Here is a 27,728-nt window from a genome sequence, read left to right as displayed (position 1 = left end):
TTGAAAAAGCTTAGGTAATTGAAAATTCTGGGTAGTTGGATGGTCATTAATAAAGGACTTTAAATGACTCACCTGGAAGGGATTCTGACGGTCTCCATCAAGTTGGCTTTTTCAGGGTTATGTGCAAAAAGGTTGTTCTTACACGCACTTGCTAATCTAGCACTTTGAGCAATTTCCATGGGGTGAAAAGGACATGCTGACCTATTCACCCTGTTGCTCTCTTCCTTGGTCTTTTGTGAGACCAAGAGCAAGGTTTATGAGACTTTTGCTGAAGAGTTTGTGTAGTGGGCTCAGTGAGAGCTCTGTTTCTCAGGGCCAGAGCTTTATCTGTCCATATGAGAGTTGAAACTGCCATCCCAGAAATGGATCATAACTCACCAAGCCTGACAAAAAAGAAGAGTGAAAGAAAGGATGGAAGAGATAAAAGAAGAAAATTTCCTGTAACTAAATTACCCACTTGATTTTTCCCACGTTGGGAAAAGCTATGTAGCACCTTAAACCAGAAACCTGAGATTCATCGTGAATTCCTTCTTCTCCTTTACGCTCTCTTGACCAAAGTCATTTGCAATCCATACCATTTTGGTAAACTTTTTAATTAAACTATAACAGTGCACAATGTTATTATAGAGCCACTATGTAGAAAGTCTTAAGGTAAGGCCATCCTGCTCCATTTCAACTTCAAATTAGCCAATATCTCTTGCTTGAACTACTGCATTAGCTTCCTCATCAGTCTCCGCACTTTCCCTCTTAGCCCTGCACAGTTCATTCTTCACAAAAAAGCCTCTGGGATCCTTGCAAATATAAATGAAATCGTGCTTTCCACAAACTCACCTTCTATCACTCTTTCCTTCCCCTGCCTCACCTGTTGCTCTCTAGTCTCAGTGGCTGAGTTAAATATTGTTCTTTTTGCTTTTGTTTTGCATGTGTATGGTACTGAGATGCGACCCGGGAAGTGCTGCAATTTTTATTTTAAAACAGGGACTCACTAAGTATCATCGCAGGCTAGCCTTAAACTTGCAATTCTCCTGCTTCAGGCTCCCACAAGTGTGAGGCTAAAGTGTGCCACTGCGCCCAACTCACAGTGGATGTTTTATTGTTATTGTTTTGTTGTTAATTTTAATTTTTCTGCTGGTCCAGGTGTTTATCTTACTGAGGGCCTTTGCATTGCTGCCTCTCCACCTGTGTTAGCACTCTTCTGATTCTTCTCCATAGCTGGGCTATTTTATCTATATTTATGCTTTATTTCAGCATAAATATTACCTTCTTGTACAGAACTTCCCTGATTCTCGAGCAAAATTCATGATTGGTTCTCCACATATATTATCTTCGTATCATGACCCTGTTTTCCCCATATAGTTTTTAACACAAGAGTACTTTTATAATTATCAGTAAAATCATCTATTTAATTTCTACTTCCACCCTAGAACTTGAGCTATAGAATTATGAGAATGAACCCATGGCACACGTGTTACTGTATTTTGCCTTTAAGGCAAAATATCTTAATGTAGAGTTGTGTTTTTGTAAATTAAAACCTCAGTATTCAGGTTTAATTGCAGTGTGAGCCCATTGTGTTAAATAAGTGGCTTTGGGTTGCACCTTGGTACTAGGTCTCTAAAAGGTTCACCATCACTGCTCTAGAAACTTGAGGCCATGACTTCTTTGTTTATGGTTTTATTCCCAGTGTTTACCTATTTAGTACTCCACTCCACACACAGTAGGAAGACAATAATATGTAGTATTTGTATCTGAAGACGTGGGTGAGTGAGTAAAGCAATGAAATTACAAAGAGCCTCAACTGAAACCTCTCTTTTACATCTACATTAACTTCTCTTCACTGCAATAAAAGACAAGATGAGAGAGGATTTAGACAGGCTGTGTGCTTTTGAATTTGGAGGCACCAAGGAACATATCTGCAAGCCAAAGGGGAAAATCAACTTTATTCCATTACTAATTAATGAGACTTGGGATTGAATGATAAAAATCTAATGATGTTAAATGTTGGTTCTGAATGCTGACTGACAGTCTCTGAAGACAACATAAAATGCTAAAAGGACGCTGCAGTTTGATCCCCCAATTAGGATAGAGCTGTGTCCTCCGGGACAGCCTTAGCTGCTGATTGACTTTTTCTTATCCATTATAATCATAATCAGTATTACCCCAGGCAATGCAAAACTTCCAGATCCCTCCACTCGAGGTGGGTCTCCCTTCCACAAGCCATGGTACTAACAATCCAGACTGGTGCAAAGGGCAAATTATGGGGAAATTCTTTCATATTAGAGAAGCATTCTTAATAAGATTCCTTTGAATACTCAGCTCCCTGCGTGCATTGCAACCAGAATTTCACTGCAAAAATAGGACTTGTCTGTAACCGTTAAGGACACATTGCCATTATCCAAAGTAAAGCAGCAAACATGACTTTGCTTGATTCTCTAGCCACAGACCAAGCTTCTGCCTTGAACAGTCACTGAATAAAGCCCTTACCTCTGGTCTCACATTTACCCCTAATTTAAACCACAATACAAAATAATTTCCAATCCTCCCATAGCCCAGCCATTAGACCAGACAACCATCTCACAAATATGAGGCTTTGAGCACCCCAAGGGTATGTGAGGAAGGGCAAGCAGCATCCATGACTCACTGCTAAGCCATTCCCGCTGCTGGAAAAAAATAACTCTAAATGCGCATCCTACTACTTGTGAGTCAGGAATGTCATTTTCATTTATGAAAGATGAAACATTATTTTTCTCTAACATTTCAAGTGAATAACTTTACATATATTTCCCCCCAATTTCCATAGGAATTTGATGCCATGGAAGCAATCAGCTACGCATCCCCAGAGCCTGGCAGAAGCTCCTATTTCTCTTACAGTCACTTTAAGATCAATAATTCTGAATTCTCCTCCTCCCTTCAATTACTATCCTGGTAAGATCCACCCTAGGGGTCCAGTGAGGGAGACAATTGTCTGAATTCCAACATTATTTTAGGATTTCAGACTCAGTTTTTTACTGAGTGTTAGAAACTGACTTTCAGAAATTCAGGCACTATTACATTCAGAGAAGCTTCTAAGCCTTCTCCCTGTGAAAGAGTGTTTGCCTCCCACTGTGAGATTCCCTAAGGCATTCATCATCGGTTATGTCAAGGAAAAGAGTGGAAAAGAGCATAAGAGACGCCCTCTTTGTTCACTCTCCAGGGTATAATGTTTTATTTCTTCAGCTATTAGGTAAATACACCTAGTAGAACAAAATAGAAAATACATTCTGGAGAAGAAGAGACAGAGCATTTGAGTTATGTTCGAGGTGTATTTCTGGTGCGATTGCTTTCCATCAGTAACGCTGTCTTTTGTCAACTGGCTATACTATGCACTCTTTCTTTTTCTCAGATCTGGTTCCTGAATCTCAAATATATGAGTAATCAGACCGCCATCAAAGAATTTCTCCTCCTGGGATTTGGGAGTCTCCATGGGTTACGGTTTTTCCTTTTTGGAATATTTCTGGGAATCTATGTAGTGACCTTGCTGGGGAATATCCTCATCCTTACAGTCATTTCCAGTGACCACAGCCTCCAAACGCCCATGTACTTCTTTCTGTTCAATTTCTCCTTCCTTGAGATCTGGTATACTACATCCATTGCCCCCAAGATGCTGCAGCTCCTTCTCTCTGCTCCTAGAGCTATTTCTTTTGCAGCCTGTGTGGCCCAGTTTTATTTCTTCGGTTCCATGGCAGTAGTTGAGTGCTTTCTGCTGGCAGCCATGTCTTACGACCGCTACCTTGCTATCTGCAGCCCGCTCCGGTATTCAGCCCTAATGAACATCCGCACATGTGTCCTGTTTGCAGGTGGGTCTTGGTTGGGTGGTTTCTTAACTCCTGTGGCCACTGTCACTATGACTTTCCAATTGCCATTCTGTGCTACCTATGAGATTGACCACTTCTTCTGTGATCTGGCCCCTGTGCTGAAGCTGGCTTGCTCTGATCTTGAGACAGTGGAAAAAACTACTTTCCTCATGGCTTCCTTTGTCACTATGGTGCCTTTCCTGCTCACCATAGCCTCCTATATCTACATCGTGGCTGCTGTGCTCAGGATACCTTCATCTTCAGGAAAACAACGGGCCTTCTCCACCTGCTCCTCTCACCTCATTGTTGTAACGCTATACTATGGAACACTGGGGACAGTGTATGCCATTCCCACAGCAACTCAGACTGCTTCTCTACACAAGATCTTCTCGTTACTCTACACTGTGATCACCCCCATGATCAACCCCATCGTGTACAGCCTGAGAAACAAGGATGTTAAAAAGGCAACGAGGAGACTTTTAAGCAATTGGGTATACACCAAGATCTAAGGGTCCTCACCATCATGAAGAAGGCCCACTTCTCAGCAGTCTGGGCTTCTCCAAAGGAGGCCAGGCATGGGCTGAGAACTTGGAGGGTTAGGCCACTGCTGCTCCCTACTCTCTAGGAAATGGCAGCAGATCAGGGGGCCTTCCTCAGGTCATACAGTCTGATGTCCTTATGCTCTCCAGGTTAACCTTTGCACAGTAAGATTAAGTTTAACAAGACACATATGCCTCCACTGGGCTATACTACCAGATACAGATGCCTTTTAAGGGGGAATTAGAGAGATCTTTCCTGCAGCTACACTTTTGTGTCATAAAAGCTCCCTTTTTTCTCTTTCTCTTTCTCTATGTGTGTATGGAAGTGTATGATACAAATATCTGGTGGTATTAAGGTTTTTGGTTAAATTATAGACTTATATTCATGCAAATAAACACAGAGAAATACACAGAGAGGAGTTTGCCTACTTATCCACATAGTCCCAATGCCCTATGTATCCTGACCTATGCTTTAGTATTTCCTGTGCTACCCTTTAGCTTCTGCCCCATATGCCCTTCACTGCGTGTCCCCTCAGGACTCATGCACATTCTAGCTGCTGTATCTTACCTTCTTCTCATTCTTAAACCATATACCTCTCCATGGATTTTTGACTAGTCTCTAAAATTCTAGAGCAGCTATTGATTGTTCCACTCCCTGAAGCAGTTGATGAAGACCCTCAAAGTTCGAAAGAGCATTGTCTTTGTTCCTCATTTCCCCTAGCATGGTGGTTTGCACAGAGTAGATACAAAAGAAGTATTTGTTTATTAAGTAAATAAGAGACTAGTCAAAACAATAGGTGTGTAGTGGATAAAGACAATGAAATAAGTCACTTTTTAATGCCTATTCTGGTCTTTCCTGCCCAGGTCCCTCATCCTATACCCACACTTCCTTCCACAAGCAACCCCAGTGGAACTACCCTAACCTTCCACCCTGCCATGCCCTCCAGGCATCCTTCCCACAGTGTACGGATGAATATTTTTACAATACAAACCTAAACTTGCCTTTTCATTGTTTATTCCTGTCCTCCCTAGTTCCTCACTGTCCTGGGGATGAAGTCAGAACTTCTGAGCTTGGCCTCTGGCATCCTTTTTTCTCTCCCTCTTATCCCTCTTCATGCATTTTGTGCTCCAGCCACACCAAACTTTTCAAACAGATTTGGAAGCTCCTTAAAGTTACAGTCATTTCCTTGCCATGTCTTTCTTCCCCATAGTACCTAGATCCAGGGCAGGACAAAACAAAACAAAAAAATAAATAGTGGCCCAAATCAGATATCTTAGGTGAAGTTAATGTAGTCATTGCCTATCTTTCCCCTTAGTTTCTATTTATTGGTTTCTAGCCTAAGAAGCCCTTTAGTTTGAGGAAAAAGTTAATGATGACTGACTGTCAGTGTTGTGTGTGTACATGTGGTTTTGCCTCATTGTACTTACTCATGCTCTCTAGTTATAAAGAGACACTAGAATCATAGACAGACACCCCAAAAATCTCCACTTACAAAATGAGCCAAAAATGCCAAGTAGTTTCTGAAATGCTTTCCCAGCTGGCTCTTCCTACGCCTTTTCCAACAACCTACAGAGCACCCTGTTGCACAGGGTCTAATTGTCTATGACCTAGTTTTAACTTCCTGGAATTATCTATGGTTATGAAAAAGAGCTGCTGAACACACTTCTTGTGCTTAAGACACGCGATGTAGAATGGAAGTGGAATTACTTCCCAGGCTCTTACTGTTGACCTCGCTTGTTCTGTAAATGCACAGTGGAAAGGCCTCATCTGCTTCATCCAAACAGGTCTTTGGTTTTTTTTTAAGTACAAAATTCTAAAGCACTTTTAGTGTGTTGGCCACTAGGAAATTATAAAATTATCCAGCAGGCCAAGATCAATTAAACCTAGAAAGCTTCAGTGATTTTCCATTGCCTTTAGGATAAAGTCTAAATGCTCAATGAAAGAGACCAATATCTATCGCAATATTGAAGGGCCTGTAATCCATCTCAAGACCATTCATAGACTATGATGACGTATAACTCTTACCTAAGTCCTGATTTTTTTTTCATTGCTTTCTGAAATTTTGTCTTCCCAGCTTTAAATTCCTCAAACTTATTTGCCACCTCAGAACTTTCCTAATGCTGTTTTTTTTTCCTCCCTATCCCATTTACCGTCTAGCTAATGTTTTGGGTACTATTCAGTCATTTTGTAATATGCTTTTAGAGCACTCTGCTGGTTTTTCATTATAACTTTTCCATGACCACAGTCAAATAATTATCTGGATATACAATATATAATCAAAATATATGTTGAATGTTTATCTTAAAAATTAATACAATTAAAGACAAAATTATTATTAATGCCCCTCAAAGTACACCCTCATTATTCTAATACACTTACTCCATGATCATTGCCTCTTTCTGAAGCAGTTCTGGAAAATGTCTTTTGTGAGTTTTTATGAGATGTAATAAAGAACACAGTGAATGCTGCTGCAGGATGTCATCCAACAGAAAAGCAGACTTATAAAAACAGTAGGTGCATCCTTATCTACCTTATTCACTGAATCTGGCACTGTGTGACTTGTGGCTATTCCTCAAAGTCAAGATGATCACAAAAGGTAAGTATTTGAATTGATTCCAGGACATCTAGGCAGTCACTATAGGCATTCATTAAAAAGGAGTCCCAGAACTGCTTCAGATAGTGACACAAATGATGGAACAAGTATGTGCTAAGTGAGAGGTAGCATTTTAAGGGAATATGAAGGCCTTGTGTGTTTTCGTATAATACGTATTTTTTATTTAAACATTCATCAAATGCTTCTATTGGATCTTGTGTGGGTGTCGGTGGGGTGTGGGTGTGTATCGACTATAACCTTCACAATTGGCAGGATTTGGGTTAGTTTTGCTTGAATACTATGTCTCCAGCATCCAGCATAGCACTTAGCACTGAGTAATTGTTCAATAAATGCTTGTTAATAAAAGAATGAAAAAGAGTTATCTACACTCATTTCATTTATTTGACAATCCATTATGCTGCTCTCATTCAAGATGCTGTTATTTAGTCTTGTGAGGCCAATTAATTTCGGTTTCTTCCCCAAACCACGGTGTACTTCAATATCTTCTGCCACTTGTCTCACTAATGTGTGTGTGATGCTCAAGAGGAAAGTAGAAGTGTGTAGACAGCACAGGACAGCCCATCCTGGGTACTGGAAAACGTGGCGAAATGTGTCTAGGTCACAATGGTAGTCAAGCTTCCCTGATGAACCCCAAAGATGACACTTTTCTATCATTGTGTTTTGATTGATGCACTTGCGTCTGCAATGTGAATCAATTTCCTCTATTTGGTGAAACGTTATGTTAATGATTGGACAGAATAATTAATAGCAAAACAGATTAAATTTTCATGTATCTGTGCAAGCCAAAGAGAAATTATCCCATTAACCTGATAGTACAAACTGTCATACTAGATTAGAAGAGTTGTAGCTTCAATTTGTACCTTAACTCCCACTGTTTTGGCCAGATGGCTTGCCAGTACCTCAACAGCTGCTCAGGAAAGAGAACAAGGAAAACTGGAATGGGCAAGTCTGAGAAAAAAAGAGAGAAAATGAGTTTCAGGCCTGATCTAAAGGAAAGTTGCCAGCAGTATTTGTCCCAGCCTTAAAGGTTTATTCATACCCACATTTCTGTGCAAAGCAAACAGAGTAGGAAGTAAAGCAGGTGGCGTTCTCAGGACAGTGGCACAGACTGTGTCGAGGTAAAAGGCTGTAATTGTGTTTCTGAGGAGTGTGAATGGAAGTAGAACTCCAGAAAGAGACAGAGTTTGGGACTTTAGGAAAAGGGGATTGCCACAAGCTAGGTACAGTGTCAGGAACTCAGTCAAATAAACTGGGCTTCAAGGGTTAATCATAATACAAGCCAATAACAGAGACAAGCTATATGCAAGGCCTCTGGGCAGGGTCTCCACGATTTCTCACCTTTAACTGTTCTGTCTGTTCTGTCTTTTCAAACTCCACAGACTGCTCAAGTTCTCATTCCATCTTCAGCCTCATCAGTGGTGCTAGGTCAGTGCTGTTATGAAAATGAATGAATCTGGGGACAGGATGTCAAATCTCAATACTCTTTTGGTTGATCATAGTTATGGTTTAGCAAAGCTGATATCAAACTTTTTTTCATCATACTAGTGAAGCCATGGGAGGGGTTATGTGGCAAATGGACCAGCATTTATATATCCAAATGAAAATTATCCTTTTCACAGAAGTCGCCTGGGAATCTATACATTTATGGTCTGATGCTTTGGCATGTTTTGTAGATATTTTCTTTGGATCCTTAGATAAGTCTTTCAGGTCTATTTAACTGAGGCTAGTTTTTATCTTTTAAGATTGGACTTAAATTATACAATAGCCAAAAGTTTTATTGACCTTTCTCTACTCCATAATGTTAGAGATTAAACTGAGTGGTACCATTCAAACAAGGTAGCTTTTCCAACTATTATTTTTAGAATTACAAACTCTTAAATGTCATCTAGCCCTTTGCAATAAACCAGAGACAGCCAGAATTTCAGGGGACGGACTCAAACAAAATATCAGAGGTGACATGGATTTTAAGATGACCTTGAATATTATGTAGCAAGTACATGCAGGTGACCACAATGTCCTTAATAGTAGGCTAAGTAGTCTGCTATTGCAATGGCAATTATACAAGTCAAGGCAAGAAATAGGTAGGAGGAATATGGGAGCCTCAAGAACAGATGGAAATATAATATTAAAGTAAATGTTAGAAAAGCCTATAGAGAAGCAATTTGGAATCCTGCTGTAGGGAATCTAGAAGATCACTTGGGGAACAAAATCTAGATATGCATTCTAGAATAAAGTGATAGGAAATGAAGTAGGACTGCAATTTAAAGTCATATCATGACAAACCAGAGTAAGCCTGCATTTCTGTTATTTCCCATATATCAGACTAAGATTTCTCCAAGGGCCTAGGTCAGACCTGAACTCTCAGAGCAAATGAGTGCCTCAAAATCTTCTTTTTAGTTGGGAAACCAGTATCTATTTTACTAGCCTAATTGCCTTTGAGAAGTGGATACTATCACAACTGTTGGCAAAATAGCACAACTCTACTATCCTCAACAGTAGTTGGAGTTTGTACCCATTTGGAGATCTGTAGTATGTAAAAGTTTGTTCTCTGATGATTCTAGCACTTTTTCTTCTTGATCATACTAGAAAAGCCATTTCCCATTCTGATCAAGAATACCTTGCTTTGTTGTGCTTCCCTTGAAAGTTCAAAACAAACGTCAAATCTTCCCTGTTTTCATTCAACAGTCAAAATACATTGACATCTTTATAGAAACTTTATTTGTATTTATATAAAAAGTTTAGAGTGTATTTATTTGTATTTGTATTTGTATCTTTATTTCCTCCAAAAAATCAGCTTCTTAATCAACATTGATTTCTTCAGTCATCATTCTTACTGTCGCAAGACATAAAGAGGATTACTGAAGCCAATTTCTGACCTTTTCAATATTTCCATTGGCCCCAGAGATGACTAGATGACCAATTTATGCACAATCATGAGTGTCTTCACTAGTCTTCTGTGGTAGTCCCAATGCTTCCTCTTGATATTATTCATTCCCTCATAAGCATCCCTTAATATATCTCATTTGCAAATTTATTTCACACAATATTTGATATTGATCCCCTCATTTTAAATCATAGCCAGTCATTAGCCTGGTATGGTGGTACAACCTAGCACTCTGAGAAGCTGAGGCAGGAAGATCCTAAGTTCCAGGTCAGCTGGGCAACTTAGCAACTGAGGGAGGTGCTGTCTCAGAATTTTTAAAAAATTAAAACGATAGAGATGTAGTTCAATGCAAAGACCATGAGTTGAGTTCCCAGTAATGCACACACACACACACACACACACACACCCTCACTGTTGCCGTGACACGAAAGCAACATTCATTTCAGTGCCAGTGCTAACTAACACCAGACTGATTGGTTGACTTTGAAAGTTTTGGTCTTGAAAATTAAAGCATGCTGCCAGTTTGGCCTTGGTTACAGTTTCAAGTATTGAGTAATAGCTTACTTTTGGGCAGTATAGATGTAATCTTAAAGATGACTATTTTAGAAATTACAATACTTACGTTGTTCTTTGTTTTTCATGTATTTTGTGACTATCATTGCAGTTATGGCTGAGTGTTACTGCCATATGGGATTGAAAGGCAGGTAAGTAGATTTGAGGAGACATCGCAATTTAAATTCCATGTACTGTTATGGCACCCTGGAATATATTTCCTAATGAACCTCTTGAGCAATTACAGTATTTGGTAGAGATTAACATAACAGCCTCAGGAGTAGGAACTGGATTTGAAGCCTACTAAGACAACTTACTTAGTCACATGAATCACTCAGTTTCATCAATATCCAGGTTCCTTATCTACACAATAGAAATATTCACCCTCAAAGTTTACAAGCGTTAAGTGAAATAATACATGCAAATAATGAACATGTTACTTGGTGTATGCTGAGCTCTTCACTATTAATTGATGGGAAGAGCTGTGAACTTAGTGAAAAATCACAATTCCAGTCAGTGTAGAGTGGAACACCTCTGTGCATAGTAACTCTTCTTATCCAGAATTTCCCTTCTCAGTGCAACGACCAAAACAATATTCCATTCCAGGCATATGCCAAGGAGCAGTGGGACTTCTCTCAGGCCTGTGGGAGAGAAACTTCTGTTTCCTTGGGACATGACCCTGCACTGGTTATTCCTTTTACCCTCTCCACTAACAACCACATGGCTCTCGCTGTCTTTCACTTGCCACTGCTGCTAGTCAAGCTTTCATTAATCCTCCATGATTCCATGCGCCTGGGCTGACTTTGTCAACTAAATTTGCCCCTCAATAGGTTGATTAATTGAAGTGTTACTGTTTGCTACGGTTACTTCCAAATATAAACAATGAACTCTAATTCTAAGTGAATAGCTTCATGCCGTCGATATTAATAAAAACCTTAAGTACCGTCAATGTTAACACATGTAAATGAAACCTGTAATTTTGTTGGTGGTATTAGTTTACCAAACATAATATTTTCATCGTGGTAAAATGATTAAGTTCCAAAGCATACCCTATAAATAAGGAGGTTTCATATCATGAACTTGTAAACTTCAAGCTAAAAAGTTTATTTTATGTATAATAACCGTAGCTACGATGCATTCCATATCTAAAGGTGTCCTTCCTGAAAACCATAATTGTCTAGTATTCACAGAAGCAAACACTCAGAATTAAGCCTCAAAAGTCCTTGGGCAGCCAAAAGAGATACTGCAAAATTTATCAACCAAAACTCATAGGAAAACCCCTAAGGCTCTCAGTGCTACTTTATACACAACTGTAACTCAGCTTGTTTTCTGAGCCCGAGGTAGAACAGAGAAATGGCAGAGGACTAGTGTGGGCATAAACAGTGTTATCAGCAAGCAGAGACTTTAGAAAGACAGGATGCTCTAAAAATTGACAGCCTGCAGTCATTCAGTGGGTGATTAAACAGTCCGATACTTCTCAAGACAGCTCTTAAGGATACCTCTACATTTAGTGCAACCCAATAATTAGTGTCCATGAAGACAGCACGGAATCAATGTGAAAGGGTAACTTATGTCAGGTACGCCTGGCGTGAATAGACAGACTTATCCATTTGAAACAACTGAATGCAAACGACATTTCTTTGCACAATTCCTTTACAAAGAACATGTGTTTGTAAACAGCTTCTTCCTGGTCCATACCAAGCAGATCAGGTGTTACAGTATCAGCCAAACAAGGCAAGTCATGCTCAATTCTGCCAGCCTGGTGTCAATGAATAGATAACAGTTTGTGACAAGCCCTTTATTTATACGTACATAAGACAGAGGTCAATAAAATGTTTGTGAAATGTTTTGTTTCCCCTCTGGGTGGCACACAAGTAAATATCACCAGTCTGATTGGCACATGAGTTATTTTCAAGTTTGAGTTAATGAGATGGCTATTTTGCCAGATCTCTCTCTCTCTCTCCCACTCTATCTCTCTCTGTCTCTGTGTGTGTGCACGCATGTGTTTACGCATGTGTGTGTGTGTGTGTGTGTGTGTGTGTGTGTGTGTATTGGGAGAGTATTACGAAGGGTTGGGCCCTGAAGCTGCAGAGAATTTTTAAAGGGTTTTCTTTAGATAAAAAGGATGTTTGGAGCAGGTCATTTCACCATAGCATCTTCCAGAAGAAGTATGTTCTAACAAGAAAGGAAAATATTGGCAAGGAAAAGTTATTTTTCCAGGTCTCTAATGAAGTCAGGGAATTTCTTCTCTCTTTGTTACTAACAATAAACATTACTTGGGAAATCACAAAATAATGACCTGCTAAGGAGTTGTTAGTGTACTTACTTTTAATAACCCCCCTGAGCCCATCTCCCAGTGAAGTTCTTTGTAGTTAAAACACCTTTTTAAGTATGTTTGGTATGACCAATTAAAACTATCTTTTCTGCAGTAAATGCAGCACTAACTCTAATTCCAATTAGTGTGCAGAAGTAAAGAATATGATGAAATGATCAGGTTATTGGCTACAAGAAAGGGAGTTACCAAACTCAACTGCAAGGTGCATAGATAATTTGTAACTGCACTGTGTATGTATCTGTACAGTATGATTTGTGTGGATAATTTGTAGGAAGACATGTATATGAAAGATGGTATGGATTTGAGCACATATTTGTATACATACATATCTCTTCATAAATGAGATGTGTCTCTGTGAGATTGGGATCCTTTGGTGGAAGATAATTTCTAAGGGTACCATGTCTCTCAGCCTCACACTCAGTAGTTCATGTCCATAAAATGGTCTAGGATTATCCAGGAAAGGGGAAACAGCTGGGGATTTCACTCAGAGGCAAGAGTGCCTGCATGGCAAAGGCAAGGTCCTGAGTTTGATTCCCAGGTGAGAGAGAGAGAGAGAGAGACAGAGAGACAGAAAGATAGAGAGAGAGGAAAGGAGAGGAGAGGAGAGGAGAGGAGAGGAGAGGAAGAGAAGAGAAGGCAGAAACTGTATGAAGTTTACTTGGTATTAGAAGACAGAAAGCTATGTATGAGACAATTACAGTGAAAAGGACATGGTCATTAGACAAGGTTCTTCTCTTATTTTGTACACAAACTTGTCTAGAGAATCTCTTCTTCTTCTCCAATGACACACAGATGAGGTACTATCATATCTTCCAACAAAAGCATGTCACTTGTATTCTGCTAGTGTCCACACAGGCCTGCATGTCATCATTTTATGTCTGTGGTCTGTGTACTTGTGTATGTGAGAGCATTCAAATTGGGGTGTGTTTATACCTGTTGAAACGGCAAGTGTGAAGGATATACATTTTAAAATGAATTCAGTGTAATTCAAACATATTTCTTCTCTACTCACCTTGACCACGGTTCTTCCTGGTTTCCTGGTCCAGTGCCCTGTTTTCCCTTCAATGGGGAACCCATCGGGGTAAATTTGGCTCTGTTAGAGATTGCTCAGATTACCTGACCCTGCCCAGCTGTCCATCCCAGCCTCCCCATTGCCCCATCCTCTAGTTTCAACTGCATTCTCTTGCCAGATCTGCTACCTGTTCTTTGGTTCATTCTGGCCAGAGCAACTACTTCCTTAAAACTTAATGACCATGTTTGGTGCTAAGGTAAGCAATAATTCTGGTTGAACCAGGGGATAGGAACAAGGTGATAAGATTGGACTTCAAGACTTTAAGTGACGTGAACCAGGTTTCTAAGGAGAGAATAAAGATGCTTGAGGGGCTGCCTGAAGTGGGTGTTGCTAATTTGGGGTAAGAAGAAGTGTCCTTGAAGCTTTCAGGAGCCTTGGTTCCAAGGAAAAACCAAATGAGAAAGGAAACGAGAGCGAAGTGTGAGGGATTCATCAGTGAGGGGACTAAAGAGTGGGCAGAAAATATGGAGTGTCTTGGAGTCTCACTCCAAAGTGAGCCAGAAAGTCTCAATCCCCAAGAATAATCTGAGCAGTTCTTTATTGGAGGCCTGGTATGTGTCAAGTATATGTCACTGGGCATACTTCAGCAAGCTGGATATCACTGCTCCCCTCCAGGCACTCACTGTGTATGTAAAGAAACTGAGAAGCAAGTTCTTGCTGACAATTATGTATGAGAAGTGGCACAACAGATGTGAGAGAAGGCTTCCCAGAAAAGCAGAGTTAGGCAGGTTAATAGTGGAAGAGATGAATGAATATTTAAAGGCCACCTATTTGGCTTCAGAATAAATTCCAAATTCCTTGGCTTTGAATATAAGGGCTTTAATGAGTTGGCAGCAGCTTCTCAGGTCTCAGTTTTCACCACTATGGCCCACACACTGCATCCTGCCACATTGGGTTACTTGCAACAGTTTGGAGATCATATATATATATATATATATATATATATATATATATCCTTTGACTTCTGAGCCATTGCAGATGGTGACTGCTTCATGTGGAATGTCCTCACCAAGCTCCACCCTTTATCTTGATTCAGTTCAGATAATATCTCCTCTTGAAAGTCATTCCTTAACCTGACCACTACTTTCCAGGGTGCTTTGGGTGCCTGAAAGAATTTTCTAGGGCTAGAGTAATCAAGTATCACAAAATGAGGGGATTAAATAATAAAATTTACTGTTTTGAAATTCTTAATACTGGAAACCTGACACCAAACATTGTTGGTTCTGTTGAGAAAGAATCAATCCTAGTAATTACTCTTGACTGCTGGTGGCTTTCTGGCAATCTTGGACATGCTTAAATGTATAACTCTGATTTCTGCTTTCATGTTTACATGAAAGTCTACCTGTATGCATGTCTGTTCCTGTGTCTAAATTTTCCCTTTAATGGGGACAGCAGTCATATTGAATTAGGGCTTACTCTCATGAACTCATTTTAATTTGATTACCTCTGTAAACACTGTGCCTTCAAATAAGGTTTTATTTTGAGGTACTGAACATTAAGAATCCAACATATCCTTCTTGGAGACATAATTCAATTTATAGCTCTGCCTCTTCTTTGGTGCTTCCATAAGACCCTGCAGTTATCATAGTATTAATCAATCTAATTATAATTGTCTTTAATTGTCTGTCTTTCTCTTCAGGCTGTGAGCTCTATGCAGGCAGGGAATATAATTTATGCACTATTATATCCCAAGTACTTGAAACAAAACCAAGAATATAGTAGTCATTCAGTACATATTTGTCACAGTTTAAGTGTTACTTCTTTGATCAGAGGCAATTTTTTTACTTTTGCTTTTGCATTTGCAGGGATCCTATCCCTGTAGACTCCAACAACTCCAACTTCTTCCTCTCTAATAGTAATAAAATACTTTCCATGTTTTTGTGTTATAAGACTAAATCTTTCCTTTGAGCTTCCTTTTACTACTCTATGTCTATTATAAGACCAGACTTCTCCAAAAACATTATCTCTTCATGGCATCTCATCTTCTGGACTACCAGGTTACCAGATACAATGCACTGTTCTCTGTCCTCAGTTTACTCCTCTCTTGGCAATTTTCCTCATAGTTCATCAAGCCCTCCTTATTGAAACATTCTCTTATCTGTATTCGCATGTCTTTTCTCCAACCACGCTACCTTCTCACTTGCTAGCTAGTTGTGAAATGCACAATCTCTAAGTTACAGAATTTCAAAGGTTCCATTCTGGCCTCTTTTCTACCTCTAAATTGTTTCTCCACAGGCTTTCACCCACGTTCATACATTTAAATGCCACCTACAGCTGATGGACCTTAAATTTATATTTCTGGACCAGTTATCTCTTCTGAGTTCCAGGTAAGTATATTTAACTACCCGCTTAACATCCACTTCCATATCAGAATATTATTGTACAAGATTTCTATCATCCTTCCTCCTTTCCTCGCACATACTCAACTTACAAATCAGAATCAGAAAGTTATTGATGCTTTACTCTATAATCTAGCATCAAACTATCAACTCCAATTTTGGAATGTATCAAGTTCAAATCATTTTTCTCCATTTCTACCACTACTGTCCTAATCCACACTGCCATCACCTCTCGCCAGTAACATTATATCACATCCTAATTGTTTTCCCAACATCTAGTAGCCCTTCACTCCCACAAGCAGCCAGAGTATTCTTAAGGTATCAAATAGATCATGTTAATCAACTAAAAATCACCCAAAAATCCCAGTCACAGTGACAAGGAAGTCCCATTCACTGATTTGCCTATCATCCCAGCTTACCTATGATGCTTTCTCTTTTGATCACTATATTCTAACCACACCAGCCTTTTCTTTGTTCCCTAAACACTCTAAGATCTTTATCATTGTAGACTTGTTGCTAGCTGCACCTTCTATCAAAATACTCCCCCATCCTACCTCATTTTATAATCTATCTTAGCCTCAATGACTCTCAATAACCATTCAGGTGTTGTATCTCTGATACTCCTAAAACAATCCAAATCTAGTAGCCTTGTTGTATGTCTTCCTAGCATCCTGAACTTTTTCTTTGTAATGTCTATCATAAAATTAAATTATTTAGGGATAGAATGGGTACAGGTAGCACTCAAAACCAAGGAAGTAGTAATAGTTTGGTACTAATGAAAGGCATATAACCATTCAGATATTCATGACAATTATTATTGTCTCCTATATGCCCAGCATTCTTCCAGTTGCAGAAGACGGAGCGATAAACCATTGTGATAATTCCTTAAACCAAGTCCACAGTGAATGAATCCCTCGGAGTATAGAAAAGCAGCATTTGGCTCTGGGTATTGGATGGGAGAAAGCAAGCAAAGCTTCCTGTGGAGAATGATGGTGGAGCTAAACACGAAAAAAAATGAAGGGTCATTATCTAATTGTGTAAATGTGATCAGAATTTTTCAGCCAAAAAGCATGAATCAGGCTGAATAGGTTGGTGTGGTAAATGATGAGCTGGGGCCTGATGGGAGATGAAATTAGAGCAGGAGGCAGAATCAGGGTCATAAAAAGCCTTGGATTCCATGGTGAGGAGGCTGGACTTTTGTCCTGTGAAGATGGGTATCAAATATCCACTATGGGCTGGACATCATAGCCTGGCTATTTGAGGGCACAACCGGAAGTGATTTTCTGTTCCTGTCTTCAAAAGATTTACAATATCATGGGAAAATAAGACTTATGCATAAAAAGAGCAGAACTATTAAAGGCCGTACTGAGCATTTCTGTTTGTTCATGAGCTTCACTAAAAATTTTGTTAGGCCTTTACATTAGGTTGCTTCTCATTATTATATAATGCTTTTAAAACTAAGGTAAATGAGAACATTGGAATTTTATTTGCAGAGATTCTTTTTATAGGTAGTTCTTTCCGGATCTACATATTTTATAAACAATGTGAAAACATACATTTTGAGCAACTAAGGTCATCAGCCTACAATATCATCATGCTTGGAAACTGTCCACATTGTTTATTATTTTATTCCTAGCACCTAATATAATGCATGAATAATATTAGGCTCTCAATAAGTATTTTTGATTGAAGAAATGAAGATATATATTTTCTCCCTTTTCAGAGAAAAATCGTTTTGCTCTGCCTTTCTCTTTGTCTCAGAGTATACCTTTAATATGCCAATTAATTATGTTAGGTAGCTGGAAAGAAATATGAAAACAAGAAACAGAAATATAATTGAGGCAGCACGGCAAACTCAGGGACTCAGCAGAAGGACCTGGGATGAGAACACAAAGAAAGAAATGAAAACACAGTGGGAAGCTATAAATGCCCCAGAAAACTCAATGTAGGAAAAAACTACTGGAGGCAACCCACACGTCTAATAAATTGCTGTAAGTGCTTAATGCACATTTCTCGAAAACTACTCTACTAGTGGCTTTCCATATATTATGTTTAATTTTGTCTTTATTTTTGTTATTCCAGGCTAAGGGAGGTACAGTAATATAATTAACCATTTAACAGAGTCAGCTGACTGACCAGAGCTCTAGATTAAGTATGGAAGGAAACACAGCCTCTTCACTTTGGGAGCACCTCCATTTTCATGGGGGGCGGGGGGTTGTAACTATCACTTCTCCTCCAACCCCAGAATTTTCCAGTATGACTTATTTATTTTCTCACTTATTTCACTGATTGAAGTTTTCAATGGTCTCTTTCAAAGTATGTGTTTATGGTGTCTTGCTTTTTATTTTCTTTTCAAAATCAGAGCAGCATCTCCCTAATTGGACAAAAACAAGAATCACCTAATTTTGAGCTTTGGATTAACATTTATTACTTGTACATATGAATGAGATTCAGTGTGATATTTCAAGACGGACACAGCTAAAGTGTACCTGCAAATTCTTAGTTCCATGGTTAAGCTCTTGGAGGGATTATATGTAGTCCTAATTTATTGTGTATCCCAGAATGGTTCCCCTCCCATTGACTAGGAACTATTTTTCTCCTCTCACATTGTAAATAAGCTTAAGGAAAACCAGTTCATTCCATCAGCATCTTGGGACAAATTGTCTCCTGAAAACATTGGATTTGGGGATTAGTTTATACTTGGGGTTATACAAATTTTATTCTATTGTGTACTGTCCTAATCCAACCAGAACTTCCTTGAGGATAGGAAAAGCGCTTTGACTTCTTGATAACAAGATCAAATCCCAAGGTTTCTCAGAGCCTCCCTGACATCTCTATTTTTGAGGCTGTAGATAAGAGGGTTGCACATGGGAGTAACAACAGTGTAGAGCAAGGAGAAAGTCTTGTTGACAGCTGGCAACTGGCCAGCTAAAGGAACAGCATAGACGAGAATTAAGGTTCCATAAAACAGAGTTACTACTACTAGATGAGACGAGCATGTGGAGAATGCCTTTTGCCTACCAGTATTAGAAGGTATATGCAAGACCACTGAAAGAATCCTCCAGTAGGAGCCTAAAGTTAGTCCAAAGGGAGCCAGTGTCACAAGGGCTGTAAGACTCATGCAGACTATGTTGACCAGATATGGATCTGAGCAGGAAAGCTTCTGCAGAGGTTTCAAGTCACAGAAGAAGTGGTCAATCTCATTGTCACCACAGAAGGTCAAGCTAGATACCATGGCAGCCTGGAATGCAGCTGCCACTGTGAAGCCAGTAAACCATGAGCCAATTACTAGCCCTCCACACATGGCTCTGTGCATCAGTGTTGAATAATGCAAGGGTCGGCAGACAGCCAGGTAGCGATCATATGACATCACAGCCAGCAGATAACATTCAGTGCTGCCCAGGGCTCCAAAGAAGTAGAGTTGGATAACACAACCCACCATGGAGATCACTTTATTTTCCCTCAACAAGTCCACCAGCATCTTGGGCACAATGTTGGATGTATAACACACCTCCAGGCATGAGAGGTTCGCCAGGAAAAAGTACATTGGGGTCTGGAGTCTCCGTTGTGTGATCACCAGTGCCACAAGAAGAAGATTTCCGGAAATGGTGGCTAAGTAGATACCACCAAACAGCAGGAAGAGCAAAGGATTCAGTTCCTTGAGGTCTCCAAACCCCAGAATGATAAACTCAGTTACCATCATAGTGGTATTTCCTGGCCCCATATAAAGCAAAAGGTCCCCAGGAAATCTTGGCTTCTCCATAGCAATGTATCAGGTCACTCTATCACTTAGATTTCTCACAATCGAGTTCTAGCACTGGTGACAGCTCTGCAGTGTTGAGGGCGTAGCCTGGGGTTTGGTCCTCATCAAGGCCGATTATATTTGCCTTCAGAAAACTATTTCTTGCAATTAATGGAACCTGTCACGCAGCTAGGGTATGAGATAAGGAGGATGAGACTAAAGGAACAATCCAGGGTACAGTCACACTACCAGCAAGTTTAGACCACCAAACTCACATACTAAACAAACTCACATATGTAGAGCCCACATCTGGAATCCTTTATGGGAATTTGGACAGCAAAAATTTCCAAGGAAATTCTTCACCAAACATATAAAATTCCAAGAAATGGCAGGGCAGACAGCAAGCCAGTCTATTCCCCCTTTTTAGAGCACTGACATCAGGGCTGACATGATGTGGGAGATCATTCCATCGGTGTTGCTGGACTGCTTGTCCTCCTTAGGAGCTCTGTCTCTCAAGCAGAAGGACAGCAGTCCCTGGGAACAGTAGATTCTGTGAAACCAGAAATATTTCTTGAAAGAGAATAAAGGTTTCTGATTTGTAAATCTTGGTCCCTTAAAAGACTGGAATTTAGGCTTCAAGGAAGAAAGCCCAGGAACTGGCATGTAAAACTACTGGTTAGACTCATCTTGCATGCATACACACATAAACACACACACACACACACACACACACACACACACACACACACACACACACATAAACACACACACACACACACAAACACACACACACACACACACACATGCTTATAGGAACTCACATATACAAAGAGAAAAGGAATGTGTGTTATAATTATTGCTATTCTTTTGTATCTGGATTTTCCTGGATCAGTCTTTAGAGGCATATTTCTCTCATACAAGGACTTTGTCTGTGCTTCAAATATGTTGATATTGGAGAGATAATGGCCATAGTTTAGATCACAAGTACCAAATAAACAGGCTTTCCATATCATCAGTGAAGGAGAAACTAGCATGTTTTTCCCTTCAATTTTCCTAGGCAGTGTGGTGTACCAATTAAACACATAAACTTCAGAGCTAGACTGCCTAGAATCAAATTGCAGCCTCTCAAGTTGCTGGCTGTGTGACCTTGAACAAGTTACTTAACCTCTCTGAACATCAGTTTTCTCATCTGGAAAACGAGGATAAGAAGAGTATCTCCTCACAGTATTGCTTGAGGAGAACCTTTAAAGTAATTAGAATAATGCCTGGCACACAGTGAACACTAAAGGACCATTAAATATTTTTGCTTACAAAATAAAACTTTATCAAAACATCCCCCATAGAAGCATTAACCAACATTACTAGTCATGATGCTGAAAAATAGAGAAAGCAATATAAATGCACAAGAGGAAAATTGTACCTTTCTCATTACTTCTTAAGAGTTACCTATCACCACTTAAACGTTTAATTTGAAGATAATTTAAAAGAATATTAATATCTATAGAGTTAGGTAAGGATTAGATGAGATCATGTATGTTAAGCACCTACCACACTGAAAGTGCTCAATTAATCATGGCTAATGACAGCACTAACAACATCCATGAAGTTATCAAAGAACTCTGGGACAGAGGTGAGACTCACAGCTCTGCGTGATTCCAAATGCTGCTCACGCAGGCAGCTATTATCTGTGCTCGTGTATATGCATATGTATTTTTTTCTGTGCGCCTGGGGTTTTGGAATTCCCCTAGAAAGGTTAAAGGCAAACTCTCCACCGCAATTGTGTGTCTTTTAGCGACGCTTCTTCTTCCTTGCCCACTATGTACGGCTCCCCACCACACACAAGCCACACAAGCCGTGGACATCCACACTGCTCTCTTTGTTCTTTTGACTCCTGTTCTTGTCCAGCTCCTGGCCCTTGCTGCGACCTCCTCTGTGAGGGGGAACTCAGGCCCCTTATTGGATGGTCTCAGCTCAGGCTCCCACCTCCTCCTCAAGAGCTTTGGCTCAGGCTCACTCTGTTTGTGGTCCCTAATACTGAGGCCATCATGAGCCGGTTCGTTTGGAAATCCATCCCTACCCCCACTCTGTTACTGGCTTCTCTTCTATCCTGATTCATTTTTATGTGCAGCACCTAAAACCCATAGCATGTAACACATTTTATTGAATTCTGTCTACTAATCTGTCTCTTTTAAAATAGGTTCTGTAAGAGCAGGGATGTCCTCTCTTTTATCCACTGCTGAATTCTCAATTCCTGGAGCACAGTTTGGCACAGACCAGACACAATAAATATTTGCTGAGTGATTTAATGAGGCAATATGATACAGTGAACGATGCCTTGTCTCTGGAGTCAAATAGAAGCATGTTCCGCCTTGAACTGTGCCACTTACCAGTACACAATCCTGGGCCATTTAGGCACTCTCTATGTGCCTCTGTTTCTTCATGTGTTAAATAAAAATCTTGACAGAGTTTGAGGTGGCCCCAGATGCCTATCATATGCTTCTACTAGCAAGCTATTTTAAAGGCCAGAGAGCAATATTTTAAGTTTTATGGGTTATCCAATTTTATCAGAGCCATTCATAACAGTGGCAATAACAGTGGCATAATATCCAGAAAGCAACATAGACAACATAAATGAATGGGAGTAGCTATGCTACATAAAAGTTAATTTACCAAGAAAAAAAGTTGATGGATCCCAAACCACAGTCTTCCAACTCTGGTAGCTGGGCAAATGGCAGCCTTGCTGAAGTTCACAAAGCCTTTGCTGGGTCGAGCCACCGGGGTGTGAATGGAATGAAGCGTGTTACTTGTAGACTGTGCCTTTAAAAGAAAATTACATACCATCACCTTCCTGTTTGCATCCTTCTCCCTGGCTGGGATGCAAACCAGATAGTAGAATGGGAAGCTGCCATCTGGGATCATGAGGTGGGAAGCCAGGTATTCAGGGGAGCAGAGCAACAACACTCCACCCAGCCTTCGCCTGCAGAGAAAGACATTTGTAATTCGCCTTCGTTACTGAATATTTTTAGTCTTTTGTTATGACAGCCTCACCCTATCTTAACTAACAAATGATTATAACTACCTCTAGGGTTGTTGTGATTAGTCAACATGATAGTCAGAATAATACATTTATCAGAGTGGTTGGCACAGAATAGATGGCAGTTTGCATTGTGATTTTTCTGTTAGTAACTTCTCCCCTCTTTTCCATTCTTCCTCTTTCCCCATGTCTTTAAATATAATCATGAGCTGCGAAATGACATTTCAGACAACAAGAGACCACACATATGACGTTGGTTCCATAAGATTCTAGCACCTAATGATGTCGTGGCTACCTTGGTGGTGTAAGTTCATTCTGTGATGTTTGCAAAATGACAAAATCACCTAATGGTCCATTTCTCAAAACACATGCCAATGTAAGTGACACTTGACTTTTGGTTTATTCTAAGTTGATTTTGATTCTCTCAAGATCCAATGTTCGGTCAGGCACAAATACTTTTGACATAGATTCAACAACTTCTTTACCCTATGAATTCAACAACTCCTTATTTTTGAGAGAAGAGAATTCAAGCAAAAGCAACCAGTCTTGCCTTTTCCCAAATAAAATTAAAATGATACATTTGACTGATTTGAGCCTTTTTCACAGTCTTAAACAAGCTAAATAAAGAATCAGTCTTCAAGATAGCATATGCATGGTCCCAAATCAAAGTTTCTCAATTTGAAATGCTTCCCACACCCACTGGGCCTAGGTGGCATTCAACAATATCTGCAGACATTAGAGGTCTAGGATGCTACCACAGGCTCTACGATGCCCAGAACAGCCTCAATAACAAAGAATTATCAGGCCTAAAATACAACATGAATAAAGCTAACCTGAAATAATTTTGCCCCAGAGGTGAGCAATGACTTCCCAAAGAGATAGGTAAGCAAAGAGATTTTTAAGAGTATTAATTTCCAACTTACATATGGACTGTTCTGGAAAACTGATCTGTTTTCCTGAGCCTGAAAAGTCATTCTGGCTCTCCTTTCCCGCCTTTCCTTTCACAATGATCTTCAAAATACTTTCCAGGAGAAAAGAATCTTGAATCTCCTCATGACTTAGGGCTTCTTCTCTGACATTCCAGAGTACTGCAGGGTAGAATGGATAAGACCTGGAGGCCAGAGCACAGTCCCAGGTTCCCATTAGTACTCTATCATTTACTAGTTGTATACCATGCTTTTACTTACTTATTTCAATGCTTTTATTTACTTATTTTAACACTCTGGGCACACTAAGGTTTTTGCATAAAATTTCATTTTGCATATTGTTAGGACATATAATAGCATGATCAAGAGCAGACTTTCAATATAAAAATGTTTGACATTCGAATAAAATTCCATAGGGAATAAGAATGAGAGTTCAAGAAGAGAAGATAATGGTGTTAAATGTCTCTCTGTTTGAGCACTTGTCCATTTATATTTTAATGAGTGACAGTGGATATTAAAATACCATAGCCTTTAGTTAGAACTCATCGAAGCTGTTAAAAGAATGATGCAAGAGTCTCATTTTAAACTGTCAGTATTTACAAGGTTACAAAAAAATATGTTTACCTCTCTTTGAACTTACGATGATAAATTTCCAGATGTCAATCTAAAAATGTGCAAAGGGCAGAAAAAAGCAGAAAGTTTAAAGAGCTACATTCCTGCTGAATCCCCTCTGTGTCCTTTTTCACTTGATGAAAAAACAGAACGAGGAAAAAAACCAGTCACACAGAGATGTGATTAAAATGCAGCAGCGAGTCCCACCGCACAAGACCGGTTTTCTCCGGTCCCCGCTCATCCTGCCAGCTAGCTTCCAAGTGGTTTTTTTTCCCCTCTTGTTCAAGAAGTTCTTCATGCTTCCCCAGCCTTCCTTTCAACCCAATACCTATTTTTTCCCTTTTTATCAAATAATGACTCTCTTAGTCATCACTGCAGGTCTCCTGGACTCTTACAACCTGCTTATGACTCAACCTGCTTTTAGCGAGTGGGCCTCCAGATATAATCCGTGATTATCAGGCAGAACTTTCAGAAACGTATTAAAAGAAAAAAGTTTTAAAACAGTGCTATAAGGTTGTCTGCATGCACACACTCACTCACACAAACAATGCCATTTTAGCTCATAGAGAACTTGCTGTCCCCATCGAGAGACCTATTGAGAAAATAGACGAGTCAATCAAGTGAATTCATTTTGTTTCTTGTTTTTATGCAGGGAACAGTGGGATCTGCTTCTTTTTCTAATGGCAACCTTTATTGTTTTAGGCAAATCTTGAAAACCATTTGTGTTCACAGGTCCAGGAGATTCACTGAATATGCACACCCAACAAAAGCATCGGAGTACACAGGAGATGGTGGGACTGTTACAGCCATGAGAAAGAGGGGTATACTTGATGTCACCCACCAGGCCAGACCTGCCCTTTCACACTGAAGTCAGAGCACACAGCCTTGACACAGAAATGGCAATAACCAAAATGATTTGCCTTCATTCACGTTGCTTTGCAGGGCATTGTTGAACACTGGACTCCAGCCTGATAAATGTCTCTTCTTCACCGAAGGTCTAAGTCTCCAATTGATTCTTTCTTGTGGAAAGACATCTTATTTATTGTTTGAGCCAAACCAAAGAAGAGAATCCTTCCTTAAGCGCTCCCCCAAGACCAGTCAACAAGTACTGATTTTAGTTTTCCTGCTTGTCTCATGTTAGCTGTGTGGCCTTGGGTGATATTTTTAACCTCTCTGAGAAACATTTTCTTTATCTCTGAAATAGAGATGATGCAATCTACCTGGACTCTTTATCTCTCAAATAGGGATAATGCAGTCTACTTTGACTCTATCTCTGAAATACTGATAACATAATCTACCCTGACTCATACACAAAATGGATAGTGCAAGTTTTAATGAGACAGTATTTTAAAATACTATACACACTATATTAAAATAACAATAACAATAATTTATAGTTTTTGTTATTATTGCTCCCAAGACCACATATTCCACATTTGATTACCTATAATTATTAAAAAATAAAACAAAACCAGAATCTGTTTAAATTCTGCCTGTTCTTCTCTGATCTGCTCGTGAATTCCATACAACACACATTTCACTCTTCCTGTATGCAGCGCTACAGATCATTGAGAAAGGAGATCATTGAGATCTACACCCTCAGCTGGATTTTCTCCTTTCTGAGCTAAAATGAAATCAATCCCTTGAAAACCAAAGAATAGGGAAAATACAACACCAATGGACTTACATTTCTCATCAGTTTTGTTTCTTGACTGATGGCTATTGTCCCCCTTGGAAATTGTTAACATATTAAAATAATGTTTTTGAGTCTGGCAAAAGGAAAGATGTTTGGGTTTACTTTTCATTCCCAGATGTGCTCTTGAATAAGTGGATGAAATTTCACAAAGATTATTTTTCCTAAATAAGTAGCCTGAAGTCCACAAGTTCTGCCCCAATGTACCAACATGAGCCCCAGGCCCCGTAGCCTTGATTCCAACCTCCACTGGCTATACCTGCTTTGCCTGTCTATTCTTCCTGGAGGCTATTTCACAGATGTTGGGGAAATGAGTGTCAATAACTGATGTCAGTGTAAAGTCTTTTCTCTACTTGTTTTTGGTAAAGGAGGGGACTACTGGGCAGCAAGTAGGCTGGTCATAAATTCTCTTTTAAATGAAGCTGGTGAGTTAACCACATTTGCTTCCTAAGTGTTAGTGCTGCAGCTTTAATTTTCAGTCAATGACTAAAAGCAAAGTGGATGGAGCACTTCCAAGCCAAAGAAATTTCTATGGGACCAGCTAGATAGAAGAGTATGTGTGCCATTTTCTTTTTGTTTTTTGTTAGGTTTGGTATTTTGTTTTTCTTTGTGACTCTGTTTGTTTGTTTGCTTCCTTGTTTTTTTTTAATTAATCACACCTCACCTCTTCTCTATAATCTAGGTGAGCAGTGCAAGCAGGAGGGTCCTGGAGCTGCTTAAGCCTTGAAACTGTGTCAGGGACACTCCAGTCCCATTCTCTGCCCTGTTAAGCTGATCCTTTGGTTCCAAAATATTCCTTTTCTCTAAGATCTTAAATCTTCCAAGCCAAAAAAGATAAAGAAAAACTTACTTATAAGGCATTATGTAGATATCAGTAAGATAAAACCAAGAATGACTGAGGAGCTATCTATCCATCAGGTAAAATATATCCTAGAAATCCTAGAACATTATAAATGGTCAGTCTCATGAGAGTAGGAATGCCCACCATCTTGATTACGCTGATGCCTAAAACAGCAGCTAGGCAGATGATGTGCACTCAAGAAATACCTAGGGAAGACAGAATATTTGCAGACAGTGGCATGAGAATATGGAAAAAAGAAGGTAGGGAGAGAGGCAGAGAGGAAGGAAGGAAAGAATGAAAGGAGAGAGTGAGAGAGGGAAGGAAGAAAGAAGTTTTCTAAGAAAACCATCTAAAAGAATAATGTTGGCAAGGCTCTGAGAATCCTGAGGAAGAAGGCCACTATAAAAAGATCACTAATACTCAACCTTCTGCATTCACAAAACCTATTTGAACTATTCAGCATTCCATTTTTGAGAGTTCATTGGATAAAAATTTCTGTGGTTCCCTTTGATCCCTACTTTTATGGCCATTAAAGTTATGCTCACACGTTGGTCCATAGCTGAACCAAAAATTTCCAGACTACACATTCAGTTTAAGATTGCCACTCGAGCTATCAGTGAGCTATTTAGGAAATTTACCTGGATTAATTTAGTCTCCAGAGCAGCCAAACCAACTGGTCAGTATCAAAAGAAAAAGAATTCAGTCAACCTAGCT

The 27,728-nt window shown here is 39.6% G+C and overlaps 2 protein-coding genes and 1 long non-coding RNA gene across 3 annotated transcripts; 1 reads left to right on the top strand and 2 right to left on the bottom strand.

Moving 5' to 3' along the window:
• The first annotated feature begins 3,403 nt into the window (after positions 1-3,403).
• Positions 3,404-4,339, top strand: LOC100729494 (olfactory receptor 11L1-like). The gene has a single exon (XM_013152395.2). The coding sequence runs from the start codon at positions 3,404-3,406 to the stop codon at positions 4,337-4,339; it is 936 nt and encodes a 311-aa protein (XP_013007849.2).
• Positions 4,340-18,853: 14,514 nt separating this feature from the next.
• LOC100728653 (olfactory receptor 10A7-like) lies at positions 18,854-19,929 on the bottom strand. The gene has a single exon (XM_003461453.5). It carries the CDS (start codon positions 19,927-19,929, stop codon positions 18,964-18,966), a length of 966 nt encoding a protein of 321 aa, XP_003461501.4. The 3' UTR covers positions 18,854-18,963.
• A 2,514-nt stretch (positions 19,930-22,443) lies between these two features.
• Positions 22,444-24,616, bottom strand: LOC111756760 (uncharacterized). The gene is made up of 3 exons (XR_002791187.2): positions 24,493-24,616; positions 23,866-24,053; positions 22,444-22,885 (listed from the first exon to the last, which is right to left on the bottom strand). It is a non-coding gene; the product is annotated as an uncharacterized LOC111756760 (long non-coding RNA).
• Between the last annotated feature and the right edge of the window lie 3,112 nt (positions 24,617-27,728).

Source organism: Cavia porcellus, unplaced genomic scaffold (genome assembly GCF_034190915.1).
Source record: "Cavia porcellus strain 051 isolate PalLab524CR breed Dunkin Hartley unplaced genomic scaffold, mCavPor4.1 scaffold_3, whole genome shotgun sequence".
In the NCBI taxonomy this organism is placed as follows: domain Eukaryota; kingdom Metazoa; phylum Chordata; class Mammalia; order Rodentia; family Caviidae; genus Cavia; species Cavia porcellus.
Note: the sequence above shows the minus strand (reverse complement) of the source record. Positions and strands in the feature narration are given on the sequence as shown.

Excerpts from the sequence above, each read along its gene's own strand:
- LOC100729494 (XM_013152395.2), top strand. The coding sequence starts at position 3,404 with ATGAGTAATCAGACCGCCATCAAAGAATTTCTCCTCCTGGGATTTGGG.
- LOC100728653 (XM_003461453.5), bottom strand. The coding sequence starts at position 19,929 with ATGGAGAAGCCAAGATTTCCTGGGGACCTTTTGCTTTATATGGGGCCA.